The following is a 21941-nucleotide window of genomic DNA, read 5'->3' as shown; positions in this document are numbered from 1 at the left end:
TCTGCATAAACTCAATTGAGTTTCAGACTATTTCCAGGGACTTGACACATTTCAGTCCTGTTTTTCTTTAAAGTTAAAAATCACATGTTTTGACAACTTCCTGGAACAGAGAAATGGTTCCAAAAAAAAACCCTGGAAGAATTTCACCATTCAAAGCGGGGAAAACACTCATTTCTTCTCTCCTCTCAGCGGGGTTCATCCAACTAGCTTCGGACAAACAGAGCAGCAATAAACTGCAACTTAAAGAATCAGACATGCACAAGGAATCTGGCCTCATTGACAGGCTCTCCTTTTTTTTTTTTTTTTTTAGACAGCGTCCTGCCTGTCACCCAGGCTGTAGTGCAGTGGTGCAATCTCAGTTCACTGCAGCCTCTACCTCCCAGGTTCAAGCAATTCTCCTGCCTCAGCCTCCCGAGTAGCTGGGACTACAGGTGTGCACCACTATGCGCGGCTAATTTTTGTATTTTTACTAGAGACAGGGTTTCACCATATTGGCCAGGATGGTCTCAATCTCTTGACCTTGTGATCTGCCCACCTTGGCCTCCCAAAGTGCTGGGATTATAGGCATGAGCCACCGTGCCCAGCGGGCTCTCCTTCTTTTTGTATATATGTTCTCTTCCTTTTAGCCAGTCATTTTTCCTAGAATGACTGCACATTTGTCCTGTTGCTAACAACATTCCCATAGACCCCCTGGTGCCCATGTCACCCTGTCATATCCCAGCAGTACTTCTCTTTCTTCGGTTGTTACTGTTTTTAAGTTTTGAAATATTCTTTCACAAAAAGATTTGCAGTATAGGGAGGCCACGGAGAGGTTGCTTCCCCCATCAGCCTCTTCTACCCAAAGCAACAAACCTTTGCAGTGAGGCTTTGTGCAGCCTGTTCTCTCAGTCTGGAGTATTTCTCCATCCTTAGTGACCAAAGCTTGTTTCTCAAGTCACATACCTTTTTTACTAAAGCAACGTTTAGGCAGTGTGCTCCACTAAAAACACACTTTTGTACATTTGTTGTACTTGTGTGGTATCCGTGTTTTGGAGTACTGTTAAACATACATGTTAAGCATACACGTTAAACGCCTGTGAATCTGTACACGTTGAGTCTTAAGCACACATACGGCTTAACATGGTGGTTAAAAGGATGGGCTTTGTAGTGGAGAAACTTGAGTTTGAATGCTGGACCTGCTACTTAATAACCACATCTATGATGATTATTCATCCTTTCATAACATCAACCTCTTCATCTGTAAAGTGGGAATAATAAGATCTACTTCCTGTGGTTTTTTTAGGATTACTTAAATGAAATATTCAGAATGCTTAGCCCAGTACCTAGATCACAGCAGAGAATCAATAAACACCAGCCACCATTGTTGTAGTCATCACGGTGTGTCTTCAAACTTTGAAAACTTTTGAGAAACCATTTTTGAAATGAGATCTCAGGTATATATAAAACAAAGTAGCATGCTCTGCTTAAAGAGTAAATGGAGTTCCAACTCAACCTGCTCTGCTTCCCCCTTCCCCACCCGCTCTCTGCTCACCCTCTCCCTGTGTTCCCTCATACTTCACAACAGGAAAAAAACCTGAATACCACAGCTTTAAATTACATATATGCAGAATTTCCAAAGTTTACAGCATGACAACGATGGGCAGCAGATTTTTTCATCATTTGACTCTGACCTTGTGGTAATTTTTTTTTCTTTTACATACTGCTAAGCCTTCCAGAAATATTTTCTGTTTCTTGGTTTTATGTTTTCTTTTAGAATTGAAGTTCTTCAGGATCAGGGACCACATCTCTAAACCCTCCAAATAGTGTCTCAGAATCTTGTATAATAAAGGCTGCCATTTTTAGGGAAGCTGGGAAATGTTGTATACATTTGCATTTTGAATTAAAGACGTCCTCATTTCCAGTGAATTGCTTATTTTGAATTGATAAGGTTAACTAATACATGCTGCATATTTTAATAACGTGTTAGGAACAGTGGAGAAAAATTGACCCACTTTTTTGTTAAGGGTGAGGTGAGCCTAGTCCACAAAGAAAAAGAAAAACATACCTAACTAGTGGCTTGAGCATGGAAGTAAGAGGAGCTGAAAGAAGCTCTACTGCATCCCTCCTCTCTGCTTCCCAAGGGAGCTACTTTAGTCTAGGACCATAGCCACAGTTACTTCTAGAATAGGGGAAGAGTTCAGGAACAAGCTATAATTAGATAGAGAAACACAAAACCAAGGCCCAGCATTTGAACCCAGGAGTATCTGTTGGCCTTTGGAGCAGCATCCTACACACAGGTGCTAAACAAAACATTTCAATGATGACGATGTCGATAAATTCTCCACAGAAAAATCTCCCTTATGGGAGGAATGAAAAAGAAAACAGTGCTTTTACTCATTGGTAATTTATTCTAGACCACGTTATTTTAAATTTCACTGAACAGTTATAGAATATATATAATATGCAAATATATTTATATCATTGGCAAATGAAATTTGGCCTCTAAGTTTTTTAAATGTCAGAATGTGTTGTTTTGTGTTGTTGCTGTTGTTGTTGTTTTGAGACGGAGTCTCGCTTTGTTGCCCAGGCTGGAATGCAGTGGCACAATCTGGGCTCACTGCAAGCTCCGCCTCCTGGGTTCACGCCATTCTCCTGCCTCAGCCTCCTGAGTAGCTGGGACTACAGGCGCCCGCCACCATGCGCGGCTAATGTTTTGTATTTTTAGTAGAGACGGGGTCTCACTGTGTTAGCCAGGGTGGTCTCAATCTCCTGACCTCATGATCCGCCCGCCTCAGCCTCCCAAAGTGCTGGGGTTACAGGCGTGAGCCACATCGCCCGGCCCCAAATGTGTTGTTCTTTAAAATTTTTAAACTAGTAAATGTTGTTTATTAAAATCAAGAGCCAGCAAAATATTGAAAATACCAAAAGATATAAAAATCCATTATCCTGCTTTCCAAAGATAATACTGTCAACATGTTAAAGTTTCTCTTTCATTCAGTTAACTGTTTAGTCTTTTTAGAAAATTATAAATTAATCAGAATTTGCTTAAAAACTAAAGAAATAGCTATGTTCGTCTCTCCAAACTGAGTACGGCTGATTAACATCCATGAGATGGTAGTTTGTCATTTTGAATAAAATCTAAATATCCAGGCTTGGCCTACTAGGCCCTGTGTGAGGAAGCCCCTGCCCCTCCAGCCTTACGCCACACTGTTCCGCTCATCTGCTTCCTTATCACTGTGGCCTTCCTCCACATCTTCCCCCATCCCGGCTACCCACTGCCTTCTTCCCAGAATGCTCTATGCTACCCTGTGGTCTCAGCATAAATGTCATTCTGCAGAGCAGTGTTCTAAATCAAGTTCCCTCCTGTTACCCTTTGCCACAGTCCCCTGCCAGGTCCTTCATTGCATATATCACAAAATACAGTTATTTGTACTGATTTGCTTTTGGTCTTTCCCTCTCCCAACTGTGAGCTCTGTGCAGCAGGGCCACATGTGTCCTGTGTCCCTCATAAGGGGCTGAGCCACAGTAAGCACTCGGTAGGTGTTTGCTGAGTGGAGTAGTGGAGGGACAGCACCTCGTAGGGGAGGAGCTAGATAAAACTGGATGACCTCTGGGGTGTCTTCCTTCCATATCATACATTGCATTCTGTGAGTTTCACAGTAACTCAGGCCTGGATTGACAGACTACCATCACGTGGAAGGTAATAAGCCTTCAGGAGGCAGGTTAAACATGCGTACTTTAGATGAGGAACTAAATCCGACTGTGAAATCTAATGTTTCATTAAATAATACAAATATGTGAGTGTAATATGGTACATATTCACATTTTTGTAGAGATTTCCTTATTGACATAAATCTTACATATTCCTTTCCAGTTAGAGCTGTACCTTTTGCCAAGAGAACAGAACATGGAGTATATACACATAGTGTACATTCAATACAGGACAGTGGTTAAAGGGCAGGAACAACTTGTTCTTTTATAAACAAGCATTTTGGAATGTTGTGCACACAGTAGCCACCAAGCAAATCTGAAGTCATCAGGGGAGCCAAATAACACATCCACAGACAAATCTATGCAAAGCAGGTCGTTTGAGGAGTGTCTTTAAAAGGCACTTGCCCCTAGATGTCACTCTTAAGAAGCATTTTATAGGAGAAAAGTCTGGAGCGCATTCATTGTGTTATTTTAATCTAGGATGACTGTGGAAATTTTCTTGCCGGTTTCATCAGGCCTGCCCTGTTTCCAGTTCCGCAGTCTTATCCCCATGCCAGGGTATACCCACGCCTCCAACCTAGAGGCTTAGCCACATGCCCAGTCTCCATGCAGGGTCCTGACTCAGGAGGTGTTTAAGAACCTTTATTCAACCACAGTCCATCTCTTCTGTGGTCGAGCTCTACTCTTGGGTCCCACATTGTTTTAATTGCTTCTGTTTCAGTTTCTCCACCAGAGGTGCCTCTGTGTATTACCCAGCTGCTAGAACTAGGGCCCTAATCCTTTCTGTGATTTTTCTTGCTGGAGACTCGAGTATTCTCCCAAGCCCAGCCACAGGGACCACAGAGACCTTGTGATCTGACATTCTTCCGAGGACTGCAGCCACCTCAGCATCATTTCCAGTCACTATTCTCTACCTCCCCTTCCTTTGTGTGGTAGCCCTCATCCTTGTCTACACCTATAACCTGCTAGGCTGGATTTTCTCAGCCTCCTGCTCTAGTCTGTTGTAGTTACCAGGCCTTATTCACCATATCCAAAGTAAGACACTAATCTAACGCACACTGACTAAATACATACTACATTTTAGGCACCGTGCGAGGCATAAAGAAGGGTCAGGTACCGCCTTTGGCAAGGCAAGATATTTTCCCAGTTTGGTCCCTTTCAAATACGATTGTTCCCTAATGCATCCTGATTTTAAAGTAGTGAATTATGTCCAATATTGAACTTGGCTTCTGTACATTAATCATTCACCCATCATATATATGCAGATTATCTGTAGTGTGTTAGACACTGCACTGAGCACAGGTGAGACAACAGAGCATGGCCCCAGAACATGGCAAGAGAGCTACTTACACAACTTTGTGCCAAGGAATACTTTGTGCTAACAGTGTCCACAGTGGTTTGCAGAGGGAGCAATTAATCCTGCCCTAGAGGATAGAAAAGGGCTATTCAGAGAAGCATGTGTTTTTCTCAGGCCTTAAGGAATGAGTTCAGTTTCATTTTTCCAGGCAGATACAGGGAAGGGAGGGAACATCCAGACAGAAAGAACAGCACAAGCAAGTGCATGAAGTTAGAAAAGTACACACAATCAGTATTTAGGAACAAGAAGTGTATTTACCTGGTGTGGATAGAAAGTAGGTATTTCTGGAAGTGTGTAGTAGAATTTGAGTCAAAAAAGGAAATTTGGGTCCAACTTGAAGCAGTACATAGGCTGGATTAAAGGGGTGGAGGGGAGAACAAAGCAAAGAAGCCATTTGGAGCTCATTCGATTCATCGCAAATAACCATAATTAAGGTCTATTATAGGTCAAGCGGGAGATGACCAGTTTATCTGTCACCCATAATGTACTGAGCTGATAAAGGATTCCGTCTTGGGATCTGCACCCCAACCCACTGACTAGGCCAGGCTCAGCCTCCTCTGTCTCATTATGAAGACTTTCAGTACTATCTCTCCATGTTATGTATTGGAACATATTCTCAAAGAAGGGTCTGATGTCAGCCATTTGTAGGAGTTTGAATATGTTGGTGTGGTATCTCCCCCATATGTAGACTTGTGGGGGTTGTCAAACTTAGGACTTTATTAAGCTTGTCAAATTTAAATTACTATTCTGGAAAAGATACAAGTCCAAAACTGGAAAGATAATAACCTTTTAACTGACATCATTCTCTCAAATTTAGTTTCTTTTAGAACATTTTGTCTAACATAGAATAGTGTCAAAGACATTGTTTAGCATGTTACAAAACATACTCTCTCTATAAAGATCTTCTGGTGAAATTTCTGTTGGTCTTAGTTTCTAGAAACGCTGTGCTTCTCCTAAATAGAGATGTTTTCTTTTAAATTTTCTGAACATTGACTAGAGTAACAGATTAGTGTCCTTTTAGCTAGAGATGTATTTGAAGACTTCCTGTAGCAAGTACTGTCATGCATTGCTTAACAATGGGGATACATACAGAGAAATGCATCATTAGGCAATTTCATCATTGTGCAAACATCATAGAGTTAACTTACACAAATCTACTACACACCTAGGCTGTATAATATAGCCCATTGCTCCCAGGCTTCAAACCTTTACAGCATGTTACTTACTGAATACTGTAGGCAGTTGTGACACAATGTTATGTACTTGTATATCTAAACACATTTGAACAGAAAAGGTACAGTAAAAATATGGAATTATAATCTTATGAAACAACTATGATATATGCAGTCCATGGTTGACCAAAACATTGTTACGCAGTACATGACTGTATATAGGACTTGTGATGTACAGTTTTAAATTAGCCTCCTTCCCCAACCCATTGTGGATTGTTTCCTTTCTTTTTTTCACCCACTTCTAACTAATGTTATTTTGACTTTTGTATCTCCAAATATTCCAACTTAAATCCATTTTGGAACAAGGCTGAAAGATAAATCACACACACGCGTGCACACACACACACACACACACACTCCCCTATGTGCACGCTGTTCAGAATATTGACTAAAGTAGAATAGCTTATTGTAGCATTTAGGTTTCTAATGTGCTTCTAGCTAAATATTCGAGAAGATGGCAGTACAGCCCTTCCCCTGGTAAACAGAGCTAGTCTGAGAATCATTTTTCAAGTAATTATAGATAAGAATCCTAATTCAAACTCATCAAATGCATGGCCAAGTACCAGACACACTCCTCTTTCGGATTTACCAGAAAGTGTGCTCTCATGCACTATTAGGTCTAATAATCAGTGACCTTCTCTGTTTTGCCAAAATAATTCCTAGAGACTGGCTAGCCAATGCCTTGATTTTTATTTAAAAAATAAAATAAAATCCTCTGCCTTTGACTGAAATGATTTTTATCCATTGTCTCCTTCCTGTAGCATACAGAGGCAACATTACCATTTAGGAAAAGTCAGTGGAGGTTCCACTTCATTTCTAGATGAAAATGGAGGATTTTGATCTTAAGAAAAGTATTTCATGTGACCTCAGACAGTCTGTAGCAGCCACAGCTCATCAGTGGTTAAATTAGTAGGCTGTATATAAGTTTGTTTTCGGTTTAGTGAACTGATAGTTGGGGCAGTTAGCAAATCAAGTAAAAGTCTGGGCCCTGAAATGATAATGAATCCCTTTGTTCCCAAGACTTCTGAGGGCGGTAGCTTTGTAACAACAATTCTTTCTGTTAGTCCTAGATGCTATAATTAAGGCATTTGAATCAACAATGAAATTGAGAGCAGATGTACTACATAGGCTCAATCTATTTATTAGCTACTAATGGAGAATGTTCTAGCTAATGGCATTAATAATAATGTAATGTTCCCCACATTTGTACTCATTAACAAGTGCATTAAACCAAGTCCCTGAAGTCAGATTTTTCCCTTACTCTTCTCTCAATAATACAAATCCTTCAACAGTCAGTTGAAAAGGAGAGAATGAGGATGTTTGAGGTCAAGGAGAGGCAGCCCTGGCAGAAGGGAAAATTACAGCCAGTAACTTCTGTGTTCTGTGTTTTCCCCTGAGCTCCCCAGGCCACATCCTCATAGTCCCTGAAACCACAGGCCTCTAGGCCAAGGTAGTATCAGAACACTCCCACAGACCCTGTGGCTGAGTCCAAAGGGCAGAAATGAAACTTCTGGGGCTGAGTGGGCAGGGCAGGTGCTCAGCTGTGCCCCCCAAGGTGAGAGAACCACCTGCAGGAAGCCAGTGTTGCTATAAGTTTCCATCCTGCCAACCTCAGTGGGCTAGCACCATGACAGCCTCCCTTTGACACTGGTTGGAGTGAAGCTTATCCCTGATTCCAACCTACCTCACCCACTAGGCCTTTACTAAGAGACCTTGTGGGCAGGTGGTCTAGAGGGACAGTGAGCCCCTTAGCATTGAACAGTGTGTATTCAATAATGCAGCTCCTCGTGGTATTGATTAGTAGTCATAGCCAACTACTTATGTAGCACTTAAATCTCACCACAACAATATGAAATGGGTATCATTCTTATTATTCTTAATCTATATTTAAAAGAGGTTAAGTGACTTCTCCAGTGATATAGTTAACCAGTAATAAAGCCAAAATTAGAATTCATTCAGCCTGATGTGAATCTGTGTTGTCAACCACCACAACACACTGCCTTTCGGCAGAGGGTGGTTAAAGCTGCACCAAGTCTCTAAGTGTGTACAGCCAGTCAGAATCTGGACACTGTGTTTGACAAGCATGGGACATACAGTTAAACTGGGGAAGAAATTTCTTTCTCATAGAAGAGATCCCTGTGTGTGAAAATTAGAACTATCTGAATAAATTAGAATCAACAGAATTTTTTTTTTTTTTTTTTTTTTTTTGAGATGGAGTCTCACTCTGTCGCCTGGGCTGGAGTGCAGTGGCCAGATCTCAGCTCGCTGCAAGCTCCGCCTCCCGGGTTTACGCCATTCTCCTGCCTCAGCCTCCCGAGTAGCTGGAACTACAGGCGCCCACCACCTCGCCCGGCTAGTTTTTTGTATTTTTTAGTAGAGACGGGGTTTCACAGTGTTAGCCAGGATGGTCTCGATCTCCTGACCTCGTGATCCGCCTGTCTCGGCCTTCCAAAGTGCTGGGATTACAGGCTTCAGCCACCGCGCCCGGCCAGAATCAACAGAAATTCTTTATGTGAGTGAAAGCCTTCGAAAAAAGCAGGGCAGTTCTTTCCTTTAACTCCTCTCCTTGAGTGCAGCAGGGATAGGTGAATTCCTGCATCACTGCTTAACAAGTATTTACTGAGCACCAGTGGATTGGTTTTATAATAACTTGGCCTTAGGTTAATTTCCCTCCTCGAAAATTTTCTATTAAAAAGAGTTTGACCACACAGTGGGCTCACACAGCAGGGGATTTGTGTGGATCCCCCAGTGTATAGAAGGATAGAAAATAATTAAAAATCAGAATGTACTCTAACTCAAAACCAAAAGGCGTCCCCATCTATGTCCTTGTGAAAATTGTGCAAGTTGGCAAATTAATGAGGCTGTTGCCTGGGGTGAAGTCTGCACTTAGCCTGTGTAATTACGAAGAAATGAGAGAGACCTCAGTGGGTCCTACAGATGAGCAAAAGAAAATAATTTCCGGACATAAGTGGAGTCATTAAGAATGCAAGAGCACTAATGCATTGGGGCCACTTCCAGGGGACAAGTGATGGCTGGGCAGCAGCAGCAACAGCCCACACAAGTGTCCCACTTCTTGATGAACAGGGAGGAAATGCAGAGGGGATGGTAGGCAAGGGAGAGGACTGACGTTTATTGAGCCCTCACTATGTGCTGGCCTCCATGCTGGGCACTTTATGTATATTGTCTCACTTAGAAAATGCCAGAATAGTCCATGGGTTTTTTATTGCATAGGATGATGTGTACTCTGCCCAGCCTTGACATACAGAATGACATAAGCCTGACCTCAATTATCATTGCAGTCACTTTGCCACATACAAATGTCACAGACAATATCAGCTAAAGGCAAAATAAAACTATTAGTATTTTGTCCTATAAATTTATGTTCTTTTTTCTATATAAATATTTTGTGTTAATTTACTAAAATGGGATGTGTTGTTTTATACCTACTTCTTAAACACTTTTACATGTTTATTAAATATCCTTCCACAGTATCTTTCTAGTAGTTCCAGGACATGCAATTTTAAGTACTTTTCGTGAATCTTTTTTTATCATCCCCTATTGTAGGACATTATTAAACTGTGTTCTCTAATGAACATCCTTGTAGATAAATCACTGCAAAATTATTCGGCATTTTTAAAGGTAGATTCCTATCATGGAAGTTGCTGGGTAAAAGGATATAGATATTTTTTAAGCCAAGTTTATTAAGGCATGTTTTACATAGAGTAAAAATCACCCTTTCTTTTATTTTTGGCTTGGGGTACATGTGAAGGTTTGTTACATAGGTAAACACATATCACAGGGGTTTTGTTGTACACATCATTTCGTCACCCAGGCGTTAAGCCCAGTACCCAATAGTTACCTTTTTTGCTCCTCTCCCTCCTCTCATTATCTCCCCTCAAGTAGATCCCAGTGTCTGTTGTTTCCTTCCTTAGGTTCATAAGTTCTTATCATTTAGCTCCCACTTATAAGGGAGAATATGCGGTATTTGGTTTTCTGTCTCTGTGTTAGTTTGCTAAAGATAATAGCCCCCAGCTCCATCCATGTTCCGCAAAACACATGACCTCATTCTTTTTTATGACTGCATAGTATTCCGTGGTGTATATGTACCACATTTTCTTTAATCAGTCTATATCATTGGTGGGCATTTAGGTTGATTCTGTGTCTTTGCTATTGTGAATAGTGCTGCAGTGAATATTTCTGTACATGTGTTTTTATGGTATAATGATTTCTATTCCTCTGGGTATATACCCAGTAATGAGATTGCTGGATCAAAATGGCAGTCATGCTTTTAGCTCTTTGAGGAGTCGCCACATTGCTTTCCACAATGATTGAACTAATTTACGCTCCCACCAACAGTGTATAAGTGTTCCTTTTTCTCCACAACCTCACCAGCATCTGTTATTTTTTGACTTTTTAATATAGCCATTCTAAGTGGTGGGAGATGGTATCTCATTGTGCTTTTGATTTGCATTTCTCTAATGATCAGTGATGCTAAGCTTTTTTCATATGCTTATTGGCTGCACGTATGCCTTCTTTTGAGAAGTATATGTTTGAGTCATTTGCCTACTTCTTAATGGGATTGTTTTTCTCTTGTAAATTTGTTTAAGTTCTTTATAGATGCTGGATATTAGACATTTGTCAGATGCATAGTTTGCAAATATTTTCTCCCATTCTGTAGGTTGTCTGTTTATTGTCTTGATAATTTCTTTTGCTGTGCAGAAGCTCTTAAGTTTAATTAGATCCCACTTGTCAATTTTTCCTTTTGTTGCAGTTGCTTTTGGTGTCTTTGTCATGAAATCTTTGCCCATTCCTACATCCAGGATGGCATTACCTAGGTTGTCTTCCAGGGTTTTTATAGTTTTGGGTTTTACATGTAAGTCTTTAATCCATCTTGAGTTGATGTTTGTATGTGGTATAAGGAAGGGGTCCAACTTCAATCTTCTGCATATGGCTAGCCAGTTTATCCCAGCACTATTTATTAAATAGGGAGTCTTTTCCTTGTTGCTTTTATCAGCTTTGTCAAAGATTAGATGGTCATAGATGTGTGGCCTTATTTCTGGGCTCTCTGTTCTGCTCCTTTGGTCTCTGTGCCTGTTTTTGTACCATTACCATACTGTTTTTGTTACGGTAGCCTTGTAATAATACAGTTTAAACTCAGGTAACATGATGCCTCCAGATTTGTTCTTTTTGCTTAGGATTGCCTTGGCTATTTGGGCTCTTTTTTGGTTCTATATGAATTTTAAAATAGTTTTTTCTAGTTCTGTGAAGAATGTCATTTGTAGTTTGATAGGAATAGCATCAAATTCCTTTGGGCAGTATAGCCATTTTAATGATAGTGACTCTTTCTATCCATGAGCATGGTATGTTTTTCCATTTGTTTGTGTCTTCTCTGATTTCTCTGAGCAGTGTTTTATAATTCTCATTGTAGAGATCTTTTTCCTCCCTGGTTGGCTGTATTCCTAAGTATTTTATTCTTTTTGTGGCAGTTGTGAATGGGATTGCCTTTCCGATTTGGCTCTCGATTTGGCTATTGTTAGTGTATAGGAATGCTAGTGATTTTTGTACACTGATTTTGGATCCTACAACTTTGCTGAAGTTGTTTATCAGCTGGAGGAGCTTTTAGGCAGAGACTATGGGATTTTCTAGATATAAAATCATGTCATCTGCAAACAAAGATAGTTTGACTTCCTCTCTTCCTACTTAGATGTTCTTTATTTCTTCCTCTTGCCTGATTTCTCTGGCCAGGACTTCCAATACTATGTTGAATAAAAGTGGTGAAGAGGGGTTCCTTGTCTTGTGCCAGTTTTCAAGGGGAATGCTTCCAGCTTTTGCCCATTCAGTATAATGTTGGCTGTGGGTTTGTCATAAATGGCTCTTATTATTTTGAGGTATGTTCCTTCAATACCTAGTTTATTGAGAGTTTTTAACATGAAAAGGTGTTGAATTTTATTGAAAGCCTTTTCTGCATCTATGGAAATAATCATGTGGTTTTTGTCTTTAGTTCTTTGTATGTGAGAATCACATTTATTGATTTGCATATGTTGAACCAACCTTACATTCCAGGGATGAAGCCTACTTGATCATGGTGGATTAGCTTTTTGATGTGCTGCTGGATTCGGTTTGCAAGTATTTAGTTGAAGATTTTTGTATTGATGTTCACCAAGGATATTGGGCTGAAGTTTTCTTTTTTTATGTCTCTGCCAGGTTTTGGTATCAAGATGATTCTGGTCTCATAGAATGAGTTGGGGAGGAGTCCCTCCTCAATTTTTTGGAATAGCTTATATAGGAAGGGTACCAGTTCTTCTTTGTACATCTGGTAGAATTCAGCTCTGAATTGATCAGGTCCTGGGCTTTTTTTGGTTGATAGGCTGTTTATTACTGTTTCAGTTTTGGAGCTCATTATTGGTCTGTTCAGGGAATCAGTTTCTTCCTGACTCAGTCTTGGGAGGGTGTATGTGTCCAGGAATGTATCCATCTCTTCTAGGTTTTCTAGTTTGTGTGCATATTTGTAGTAGTTTCTGATGGTTGTTTTTATTTCTGTAGGGTCAGTAATAACATACCCTTCTTCATTTCTAATTGTGTTTATTTGGATTTTATATATATATATATATATATAGACTACTTTATATGTATATTAAGGATAGTTAAGTCTTCTTGTTGAATTGAACCTATTACCATTATGTAATGCCATTCTTTGTCTTTTTTCATCTTTGTTAGTTTGAAATCTGTTTTGTCTGAAATTAGGACAAACCCCTGCTTTTTTTCTGTTTTCCATTTGCTTGGTGTATTTTCCTCCATCCATTTATTTTGAGCCTATGAGTGTCATTACACATGAGATGGGTCTCTTGAAGACAGCGTTACCATTGGGTCTTGCTTTTTTATCCAGCTTGCCACTCTGTCTTTTAAGTGGGGCATTTAGCCCATTACATTCAAGGTCAGTATTGATATGTATGGATTTGATCCTGTCATTGTGCTCTTAGCTGGTTATTATGTTGGCTTGTGTGGTTGCTTTATAATGACACTGGTCTGTGTGTTTAAGCATGTTTTTGTATTAACTGATAGCAGTTTTTCCTTTCTATGTTTAGTGCTCCTTTCAAGGTCTCTTGTAAGGCAGGTCTGGTGGGAATGAATTCCCTCAACATTTGCTTATCTGAAAAGGATCTTATATCTCCTTCACTTAGGAAGCTTAGTTTGGATATGAAATTCCTGGCTGAAGATTTTTTCTTTAAGAATGTTGAATATAGGTCCCAAATCTCTTCTGGCTTGCAGGGTTTCAGTGGAGAGGTCCACTGTTAGCCTGATGGAGTTCCCTTGTAGATTACCTGCCCTTTCTCTCTAGCTGCCTTTAACATTCTTTCCTTCATTTCGACCTTGGAAAATCTGATGATTATGTATCTTGGGGATGATCTTCTTGTGTAGAATCTTGCAGTTCTCTGTATTTCCCAAATTTGACTGTCAGCCTCTTTAGCAAGTTTGGGGAAGTTTTCATGGACGATATCCTGAAATGTGTTTCCAAGTTGTTTGCTTTATCCTCCTCCATTTCAGGGATGCCAGTGATTTGTAGATTTGGACTTTTTACATAATCCCATACTTCTCAGAGGTTTGGATTTTTGTTTTTTTTGTTTTTTGTTTTTTCATTTCTTTTTATTCTCTTTTCGTTATTTTCGTCTGACTGTCTTATTTCAGAGAACCAGTCTTCAGGTTCTGAGATTCTTTTCTCAGCTTGGCTTATTCTGCTATTAATATCTGTGATTGCATTGTGAAATTATTATATTGTGTTGTTCAGCTCTGTCGGACCCATTAGATTCATTTTTATACCAGCTATTTCATTCTTCAGTTCCTGCATCACTTTATTGTGATTCTTACTTTCCTTGGATTGGGTTTTTCCATCCTCCTGAATCTCGATGATCTTTGTTCCTGTCCATATTCTGAATTCTGTGTCTGTCATTCCAGCCAGTTCAGCCTGGTTAAGAACTCTTGTTGGAGAACTGGTGTGGTTGCTTGCAGGACATACGACAATTTGGCCATTTGAGTCACGAGAGTTCTTTTGTTGGTCCTTTCTCATCTCTGCATGTGAGTGCTCCTTTAACCACAGTTGTAGATTGAGTACAGTCAATAGAATTCTTTTCTGGATGTTTTCACCAGACCGAGGCTTTGTGAAGGGTCTTTATTTGAAGCTAACTTCTTGTCCCTGGTTTCGGAGGGAGGTATGTTAGTGAGGTATTTTTGGTGTTGAAGCTTTGGGGTGTGATCCAGCAGGTGGCACTTAGGCTTATTGGTCAGTTGGTAGACTCTTGCTTGGTTATTTGGCTCCCCCAGGTTACCTCACAGTTGCAGCCATGTTCCCTCTCAATGCTCTGAAAGTGTGGGTTTCTCTCCCCCTTGAGTGCTGGCTGTAGATCATGACTTGGCACTCCTCGGATGCCCACTGCAGCTCTCAGGTAATCTCAGTGTTTATGTTCCTTCCCCAACTTGGAGGCAGCAGAGGAAGGGACTGTGGTAGTGGTTGTGGCCAAGGGTCATTTGCTTGTCACCTGGGGACTCCACCCCAGAGAGATGCAGGTCAGCAGTGGCTCAGTGCAATCAGCCCAGGATGGAGAGTCCGTGCTATTGGCCCAAGCCAGGGGTTTCCTGTCTTTTGTCAAGCAGTGTGGGGGATGTGTGGGACGCACAGGAGACAGACTGGCCTCCTCTCCTTGGGTCAACTGCAGCTTGCTGGAGGTGTAAAATCACCCTTTCTAGGTGTACAGTTCTATGAATTTTGACAAATGCATCAGTCATGTAACAACCATCACAATTAAGTTATATAACATTTATAAGCACTTAAAACTTTTGACGCATGTTAATCAAATTATCTACTGGTAACATTATATGTATTCCTATCCCATCAGCTTATAAAACGTGTACATTGGGTATTGTCCTTAAAAGACTAAAAAAAAAAAGTCCGGTTTGTAGGTAAATTTTCCATCTCATTTTAAGTTACATTTTTTTGAGTATTAATGAGGTTGCATATTTTTTCATAGGTTTATCCATTTTTATGTCTTACAGTGTGAAGTTTTTTGGTTTTGGCCTGTATTTCTAGCCAACTATCTCTTTCTTATTGATTTTTAAGAACTATTAGGGGGCTGGGGTTGAAAGAGTGATCTGTCATGTTGCAAATACATTTTCTTTTGTCATTAAGCCTCTTTTAATATTATGTATAGCTTTTTTTCTCTCAAAAGTTTTAAGTTTCTGTAGTCTCACCATCTTTTCCTCATAAAGTCCATCATGGAAGTCATCTTCATAAAGTCCCTTCCCACTCCATGAATATTTAAATATTTTCCCTTTTTACATTTAATTCATCTGGAATTTATTTTTGGTATATCACATGGAGTAGAATTTTATTTTCTCCCCCAAATGATGAACCACTTGTCCTGATCCCATTTATCAAATAATAGATCTTTTCCCCACCAATTTGAAAAGTCACCTGTATTATATATCATATTTATGTATTTAAGTATGTCTCTGAACTTTCCCTTCTGTTCCACAAAATTTCTTGTCTTTTTGGGAGAAGAATAGATACTGGTTCACACTGTTTTTAATAATGTAGTTTTATAAAATGGCTTAATATCTGGTTTGGCAAGTACTACTTTTCATTATTATACTTTTTCAAAGTGTTCTCTCAGGCCCTAATTATTTCAGATGAACTTTAAACCATATCTGAGTTTAAACACCCAATAAGAATTTGTATTGAAATTTTATGTTTATAGATTAAGAATAATTTATATCATTATAAGCAGTCCCATCACTGAAGGATGTTCAAAAACTGACTCATTGCTCTTCAGAGATTAAAGTTTTATAATTTTTTAAGAGTATAAAAATTATAAATTATAAAAATTATAAAAACATAGGTTCTACATGTTTATGTGTTAGTCCTAGGAATCATGTTATTGTTACCATTGATTATAGCATCTATTTTTGCATTTTACTTTCCAACTTGTGGATCCTATTTATAGCATTCTATTTATTAATTTTTATAAAAAGCTAGTTTATTAAAAACTAGTTACAGTAATATTTAATTTTTTTCCTTCAGTGTTACAAGACAATTAGGTCATTTGTAAATAATAAGTTTACCTTCACTTTTCTGATTTTATTTTATTTTATTTATTTATTTAGAGACAGAGTCTTGCTCTGTTGCCCAGTTTGGAGTGCAGTGGTGTGATCTCAGCTCACTGCAACCTCTACCTCCTGGGTTCAAGCCATTCTTTTGCCTCAGCCTCCCAAGTAACTGGGATTACAGACACTTGCCACCACACCCTGCTAATTTTTTTGTATTTTTAGTAGAGACAGAGTTTCACCATGTTGGCCAGGCTGGTCTTGAACTCTTGACCTCAAGTGATCCACCCGCCTTGGCCTCCCAAAGTGCTGGGATTACTGCGCCCAGCTCACTTTTCTGATTTTATCCTTCTTTTTCTGGTATTTCATTATTTAGAATTATTTTTATAATTTCAAATAATTATTCACATTGTTATATTTTAATGACATATGAAATCATATATTTTTAAATCAAAAATAGATGTTAATATAGTACCTTATGGTAAATTAATCCTTCAGCTTTAGAATAAACCTTATTTGGCTATGGTGTATTAATCTTTTAACATTATACTCAATATTATTTGAAATGTTTATATATATAATCACTAACTTTAGTTTTCTTTAGTGTACTATCTTCGTCAAGTTATGGTATTAAGGTTGGGTTATTCTCCTGTTGTTAAATTGAGACTTGCGTTTTTCTGTGCTTTGGAACAATTTAAATGGCATAATTGTACCTGTTGCTTAATAAGCAGACTTAACTCACCTGTATCACCTGCTCCAAAGCTTTTTGGGGAGCCATCAGCCATGGCATTTTTTAAAGCCCTCTCTCTCACTCAATGGTCAGAATTTGTATTAAAATTTCAAAGTTCATGTAACAATTTTGATTATCAGACAGTGAAAAGCTAATTCATCTGTTTTGTTAGACTTGAACAGAGTATAAAATAAAGATGAAAACTACATCTCAAACACATTTCCATTAATTCTATGGATTTCATTAGTTCTTGGCAAACATTATTTACACTTACATAAAGTTTATTGATTCCAGTATGATGTTCAAAAGCTGACTCATTGCTCTTCAGAAATTACAGAAATTTCTACCCTCAATCTCTTGGGAAAGAAACCGAATTAACAAGGTAGAGTAAGAAATAAGATGAAACTTGTCTGTATCAATTAGTTTTCCTTGAGCACTCCCTGGATATATGCAACTACATGAAAGTATTTAAGAGATTATAAAAACAGTTTCTCATCAGAGGCAGGGACCTACCTTGTTTGTGATGGTTTCTCTTCATGGACAGGTAATGCTATGTACATTTCACTACATCCCTGTAATCTTCAGCCTACTTGTTAGTTACCATAACAACAGTAACAGCATTTTCTTCTCCTTTATCCAGGACACCTGTGTTAAGGCTTATCTAGCCCTTCGTCATCACACAAGCCTACTGATCATCCTGTTCTCCATGATGCTGATGACCGGAATGCCCCAGTTAACAAGCAAAGAAGACATTGAATATATTCGGGATGCCCTCACAGTGGGGAAAAATGAGGAGGATGCTAAAAAGTATTTTCTTGATCAGATCGAAGTGTGCAGAGACAAAGGATGGACTGTGCAGTTTAATTGGTTTCTACATCTTGTTCTTGGCATCAAACAAGGAGAAAAACATTCAGCCTAATACTTTAGGCTAGAATCAAAAACAAGTTAGTGTTCTATGGTTTAAATTAGCATAGCAATCATCGAACTTGGATTTCAAATGCAATACACATTGTGAAAGCTGGCATTTCAGAAGTATAGCTCTTTTCCTACCTGAACTCTTCCCTAGAGAAAAGATGTTGGCATTGCTGGTTGTTTGGTTAAGCAATGTCCAGTGCTAGGATTATTTGCAGGTTTGTTTTTTCTCATTTGTCTGTGGCTTTGGAGTATATTCTCAGTTTAAACAGACTAATGACTTCCTTATTGTCCCTGATATTTTGACTGTCTTACTATTGAGTGCTTCTGGAAATTCTTTGGAATAATTGATGACATCCATTTTCATCTGGGTTTAGTCTCAATTTTGGTTATCTTTGTGTGCCTCAAGCTCTTTAAAGAAAAAGATGTAATCATTGTAACCTTTGTCTCATTCCTTAAATGATGCTTCCAAACAGCTCCTTAGTGTCTGCAGGTGTTAGTGGTGTGCTAAAAGCTAGGAAAGTGAGTTAGTCTTTTCAGTGTTTTTTGCAATTAAATTGTTTTATCATGTACAACTAAGACACACAAACACAACAGGGGAAATCCAAACCACTGTGCCTTGACCTTCCTCTGCTGGTCTTGTTCCAGGGTTATGAATATGAAAAACTAGAGATGAGACTTTTTGTGCCAACTCTGTCCACAAGAGTGAGTTACCTAGTGTGATTAGTATAGCTTTCTCCTGCATGGCAGCAGGATGCAGCTACAGGGCCCCGTTTATGCCTGACATTTCTCCCCTCCCTTCCCCTGCCTCCTTTTTCATCAGCTGTGATGCTCCCACAACTCTTTACAGACTTGCGACATCTTCAAGAACACCTTTACTCTAGAACTCAAAAATTAGTTCAAAAAGAATTCTTTCTCAAAAATTATTAGAATCTTAGGTACTTATTTGTAAAGATGCTTAGTGTTTTTTTTAAAGTGTCTTATTAAAGGAGGCATTCTAGAAAATATGAGTTAGTTTCCAAATGCCTTAATTTTAAACTTTGACCTGAACAGTTTCTTCTTTTTTTAATGGAAGAAGATATTTGATATCTTAAAACTATTCCAAGTTAGGAAGAACACTACTTGCCTTACCCATTTCCCATTTAAAGGACTTTTAAACTTTGACACATCCTTCAGATTTCCTAAAAATAATTGAGATATCTTACTTTAAAAATATTTTCATCTCTTAAATATCTTATTTATTGGAGGTATTGTTTAACCTTAGAGAAACCATTAAATTATTTATAAAATATTGTGTAATTACCTGTAGTTAATACATTACCTAGAAAAAAAACTCTATGTTAACAATGTCTGTGTTTAAGTATAATCAGATATAAATATATACTTAATTTTTTAATTTTAAAAATAGATACCTGTTTGACTTTGAGGTAGTTCGGACATTTTTTTTTTTTTTTTTTTTTTTTTAATGTGTGCAAAAGCCCAGTGGTTCCTAAGCCTGGCTGCAAAGAAAAATCCACAGGGACACTTTTTAAAAACACCCTTATCAGCCTGGGCAACACAGTGAGACCCTAGCTCTTTAAACAAACAAACAAACAAAAAAATAGCTGGGTATAGTGGTGTGTGCCTGTAGTCCCAGGTACTCGGGAGTCTGAGGCAGGAGGATTGCCTGAGCCCAAGAGGTGGAAACTGCAGAGAGTCATGATCATGTCCCTACACTCCAGACTGGATGACAAAGCGAGACCCTGTCTCAAAAAAAATAAAAAATAAAAACACCCTTGCCTGAGCTCCCTTCCCAGGTTGTAATTTAATTACTGTGGGATGAGGCCCAGACATCAATATTTTTCTAGATTCTTTAGGTGGTTCTAATTCACAGCCAAAGCTGGAAGCCCTGCGTGGCCTTTGAAGGTCTAGATGATTCTTCTTCCTTGCCCTTTGAGCTTTTTCCCATCTCACAGGTATCTAGAAAAAAACTCCTCTTCTTTGGCAACCTGTCTGTCCTTTTAAAATCACACTCTACCCGCCTGTACGGAGGACCATGCCCTATAATGAAATGTTTATTCCTGTCTGTAAATGGAGGATAAACATTTTGCGGCACTTCTGGACCAACTATCCCCTACTCTTTTGAAGAAAGGCAGGAAGAGTACTTTCTAATTCAGAAGAGGATGTTTTCACTATTCTGATAAACAATAGCCAAGCTCAGACCTTGTACAGATTCTTCTTTTTATTTGAATTGCTGAAATAATTTCTTGATGATGAAAAAAAGATTAGAGAGGAATATATTTATATTTAGCTTATTGGCACATGTGCATACATATTTCCTCTTCAAATGAACCAGTTCTTTCATTATGCCTACATAAATATATATACACACACACACACACACACACACACACACACATATATATATATATATATATATATCTCACAGTTGGGCTTGATTCTTCCATATTCCAAAGAGGATAATTTCAGCTCTATAATCTTACATATAAATAAAAATCATCTTTGTGGGCTTCCTTCCTTTACTGTTCCCAGTGAATTACATGACCAACAACTTCTATACCTTTGAAAATGTTCTAGAACTAGAATCATCCTGCTGCTGGGAACTACCCACAGCTCTATCTTCGATGCCAAATGAAAACACAGATCAAAAGTCAGATGAATCAGGCCAAAGCAACTTTTATGTATATCTAGGACTGGCGACATAATTTGCAGAACCCGGTGAAAAATGAAAATGCAGGCCTGTCACTCAAAAATTATTAAGAAATTCAAGATGGTAACAGCAGTTGTCACACCAAGCACAGTGCCCTTCTGAGCATGAGGCTTTGTGTGACTGCATGGGTCCATGAGACCAGCACTGTGTGCGTCTGAATGATGGCTTTGGTGTTCAGTTTAGCACACATGGTCTACCACGTCTGCATGAGTGGTAAATATAGTGCCTGGGTCAAAATGTTGCTTCTGTTCAAATTGAAATACCTCATCTCTATGGCTGTACAATAGGACCTAGAACAGTGGCCCATTGCCCTTAGACTGGAACCATGTTCACTAAAATAAACCTAAGTAAATGTTGTAGACCTACCCCCAAAGGACTGCCTTTGACTGCTTCAGTGATACTTTGATGAAAGTATGGGGAAGTGGAGACATTATATATAAAATATATCAATTCCCAGAGAAAACTCTTGACTTAAAAACTTGACTGTAGTAAATATATCTTTTTCAGGTGATTAATTTTTTTAAAAAAGATTACATATAGGAATTCTGCAGTATAAGTTGGAGGCTGTTAGTGCTCTATTAATGGAAATTAATTATTTTTTAAGTAAGTCCAAAAAATTATCTAGAAAGTAAGTTTCCAGAACAAATCTGACCTAGCATTTGGTATGCTAGGCTCTGCTTTTCATGATTTTGAAATAAATTGATAATTAGACTTAACAATATAAAGAAAATAAACTTGTATTTTTAAGTGTTCTGTTGGTTTATTTTCTGTTTCATCCAACCCAATAATTCTGGTAAATTTGGTTCTAGTTTGGGTGCTTGTCTGCATATTCTCAAAGATTCATTTCAGGACAGGTATCTGGGGAACATAAAACATACACCTTGGCCAGGCATGGTAGCTCATACCTGTAATCCCAGTACTTTGGGAGGCCACGATGGGCGGATTGCTTGAGTCCAGGAGTTCTAGACCAGCCTAGGAAACAACATGGTGAAACACTATCTCTACAAAAAATACAAAATTTAGCCAGGTGTAGTGGCACATGCCTGTAGTCCCAGGTACCCAGGTACTCAGGAGGCACCAAACTGCTTGAGCCCAGAGGGTCAAGATTGGAGTGAGGCATGATTACACCACTGCACTCCAGCCTGGGCAACAGAGCAAGACCCTGTCTCAAAAGAAAAAAAAAATCACTGAGGGGCCACTACCTACCAGACACTG

The 21941-nt window shown here is 38.8% G+C and overlaps 1 protein-coding gene across 3 annotated transcripts in view; it reads left to right on the top strand.

Annotated features, from left to right (window-relative positions):
* PIK3CG (phosphatidylinositol-4,5-bisphosphate 3-kinase catalytic subunit gamma) overlaps nt 1-21478 on the top strand; it is a 44102-nt gene extending 22624 nt beyond the window's left edge. For all 3 annotated transcript variants that reach the window (XM_033195119.1, XM_033195118.1, XM_033195120.1), the window contains exon 11: nt 17745-21478. In XM_033195119.1, coding sequence (XP_033051010.1) covers nt 17745-18023 — 279 coding nt within the window. In that variant the 3' untranslated portion in view covers nt 18024-21478. The remainder of the gene's footprint in view (nt 1-17744) is intronic.
* Nucleotides 21479-21941: the final 463 nt, after the last annotated feature.

This window comes from Trachypithecus francoisi, unplaced genomic scaffold, assembly GCF_009764315.1.
Source record: "Trachypithecus francoisi isolate TF-2019V2 unplaced genomic scaffold, Tfra_2.0 Lachesis_group4, whole genome shotgun sequence".
Taxonomy (NCBI): Eukaryota; Metazoa; Chordata; class Mammalia; order Primates; family Cercopithecidae; genus Trachypithecus; species Trachypithecus francoisi.
Note: the sequence above shows the minus strand (reverse complement) of the source record. Positions and strands in the feature narration are given on the sequence as shown.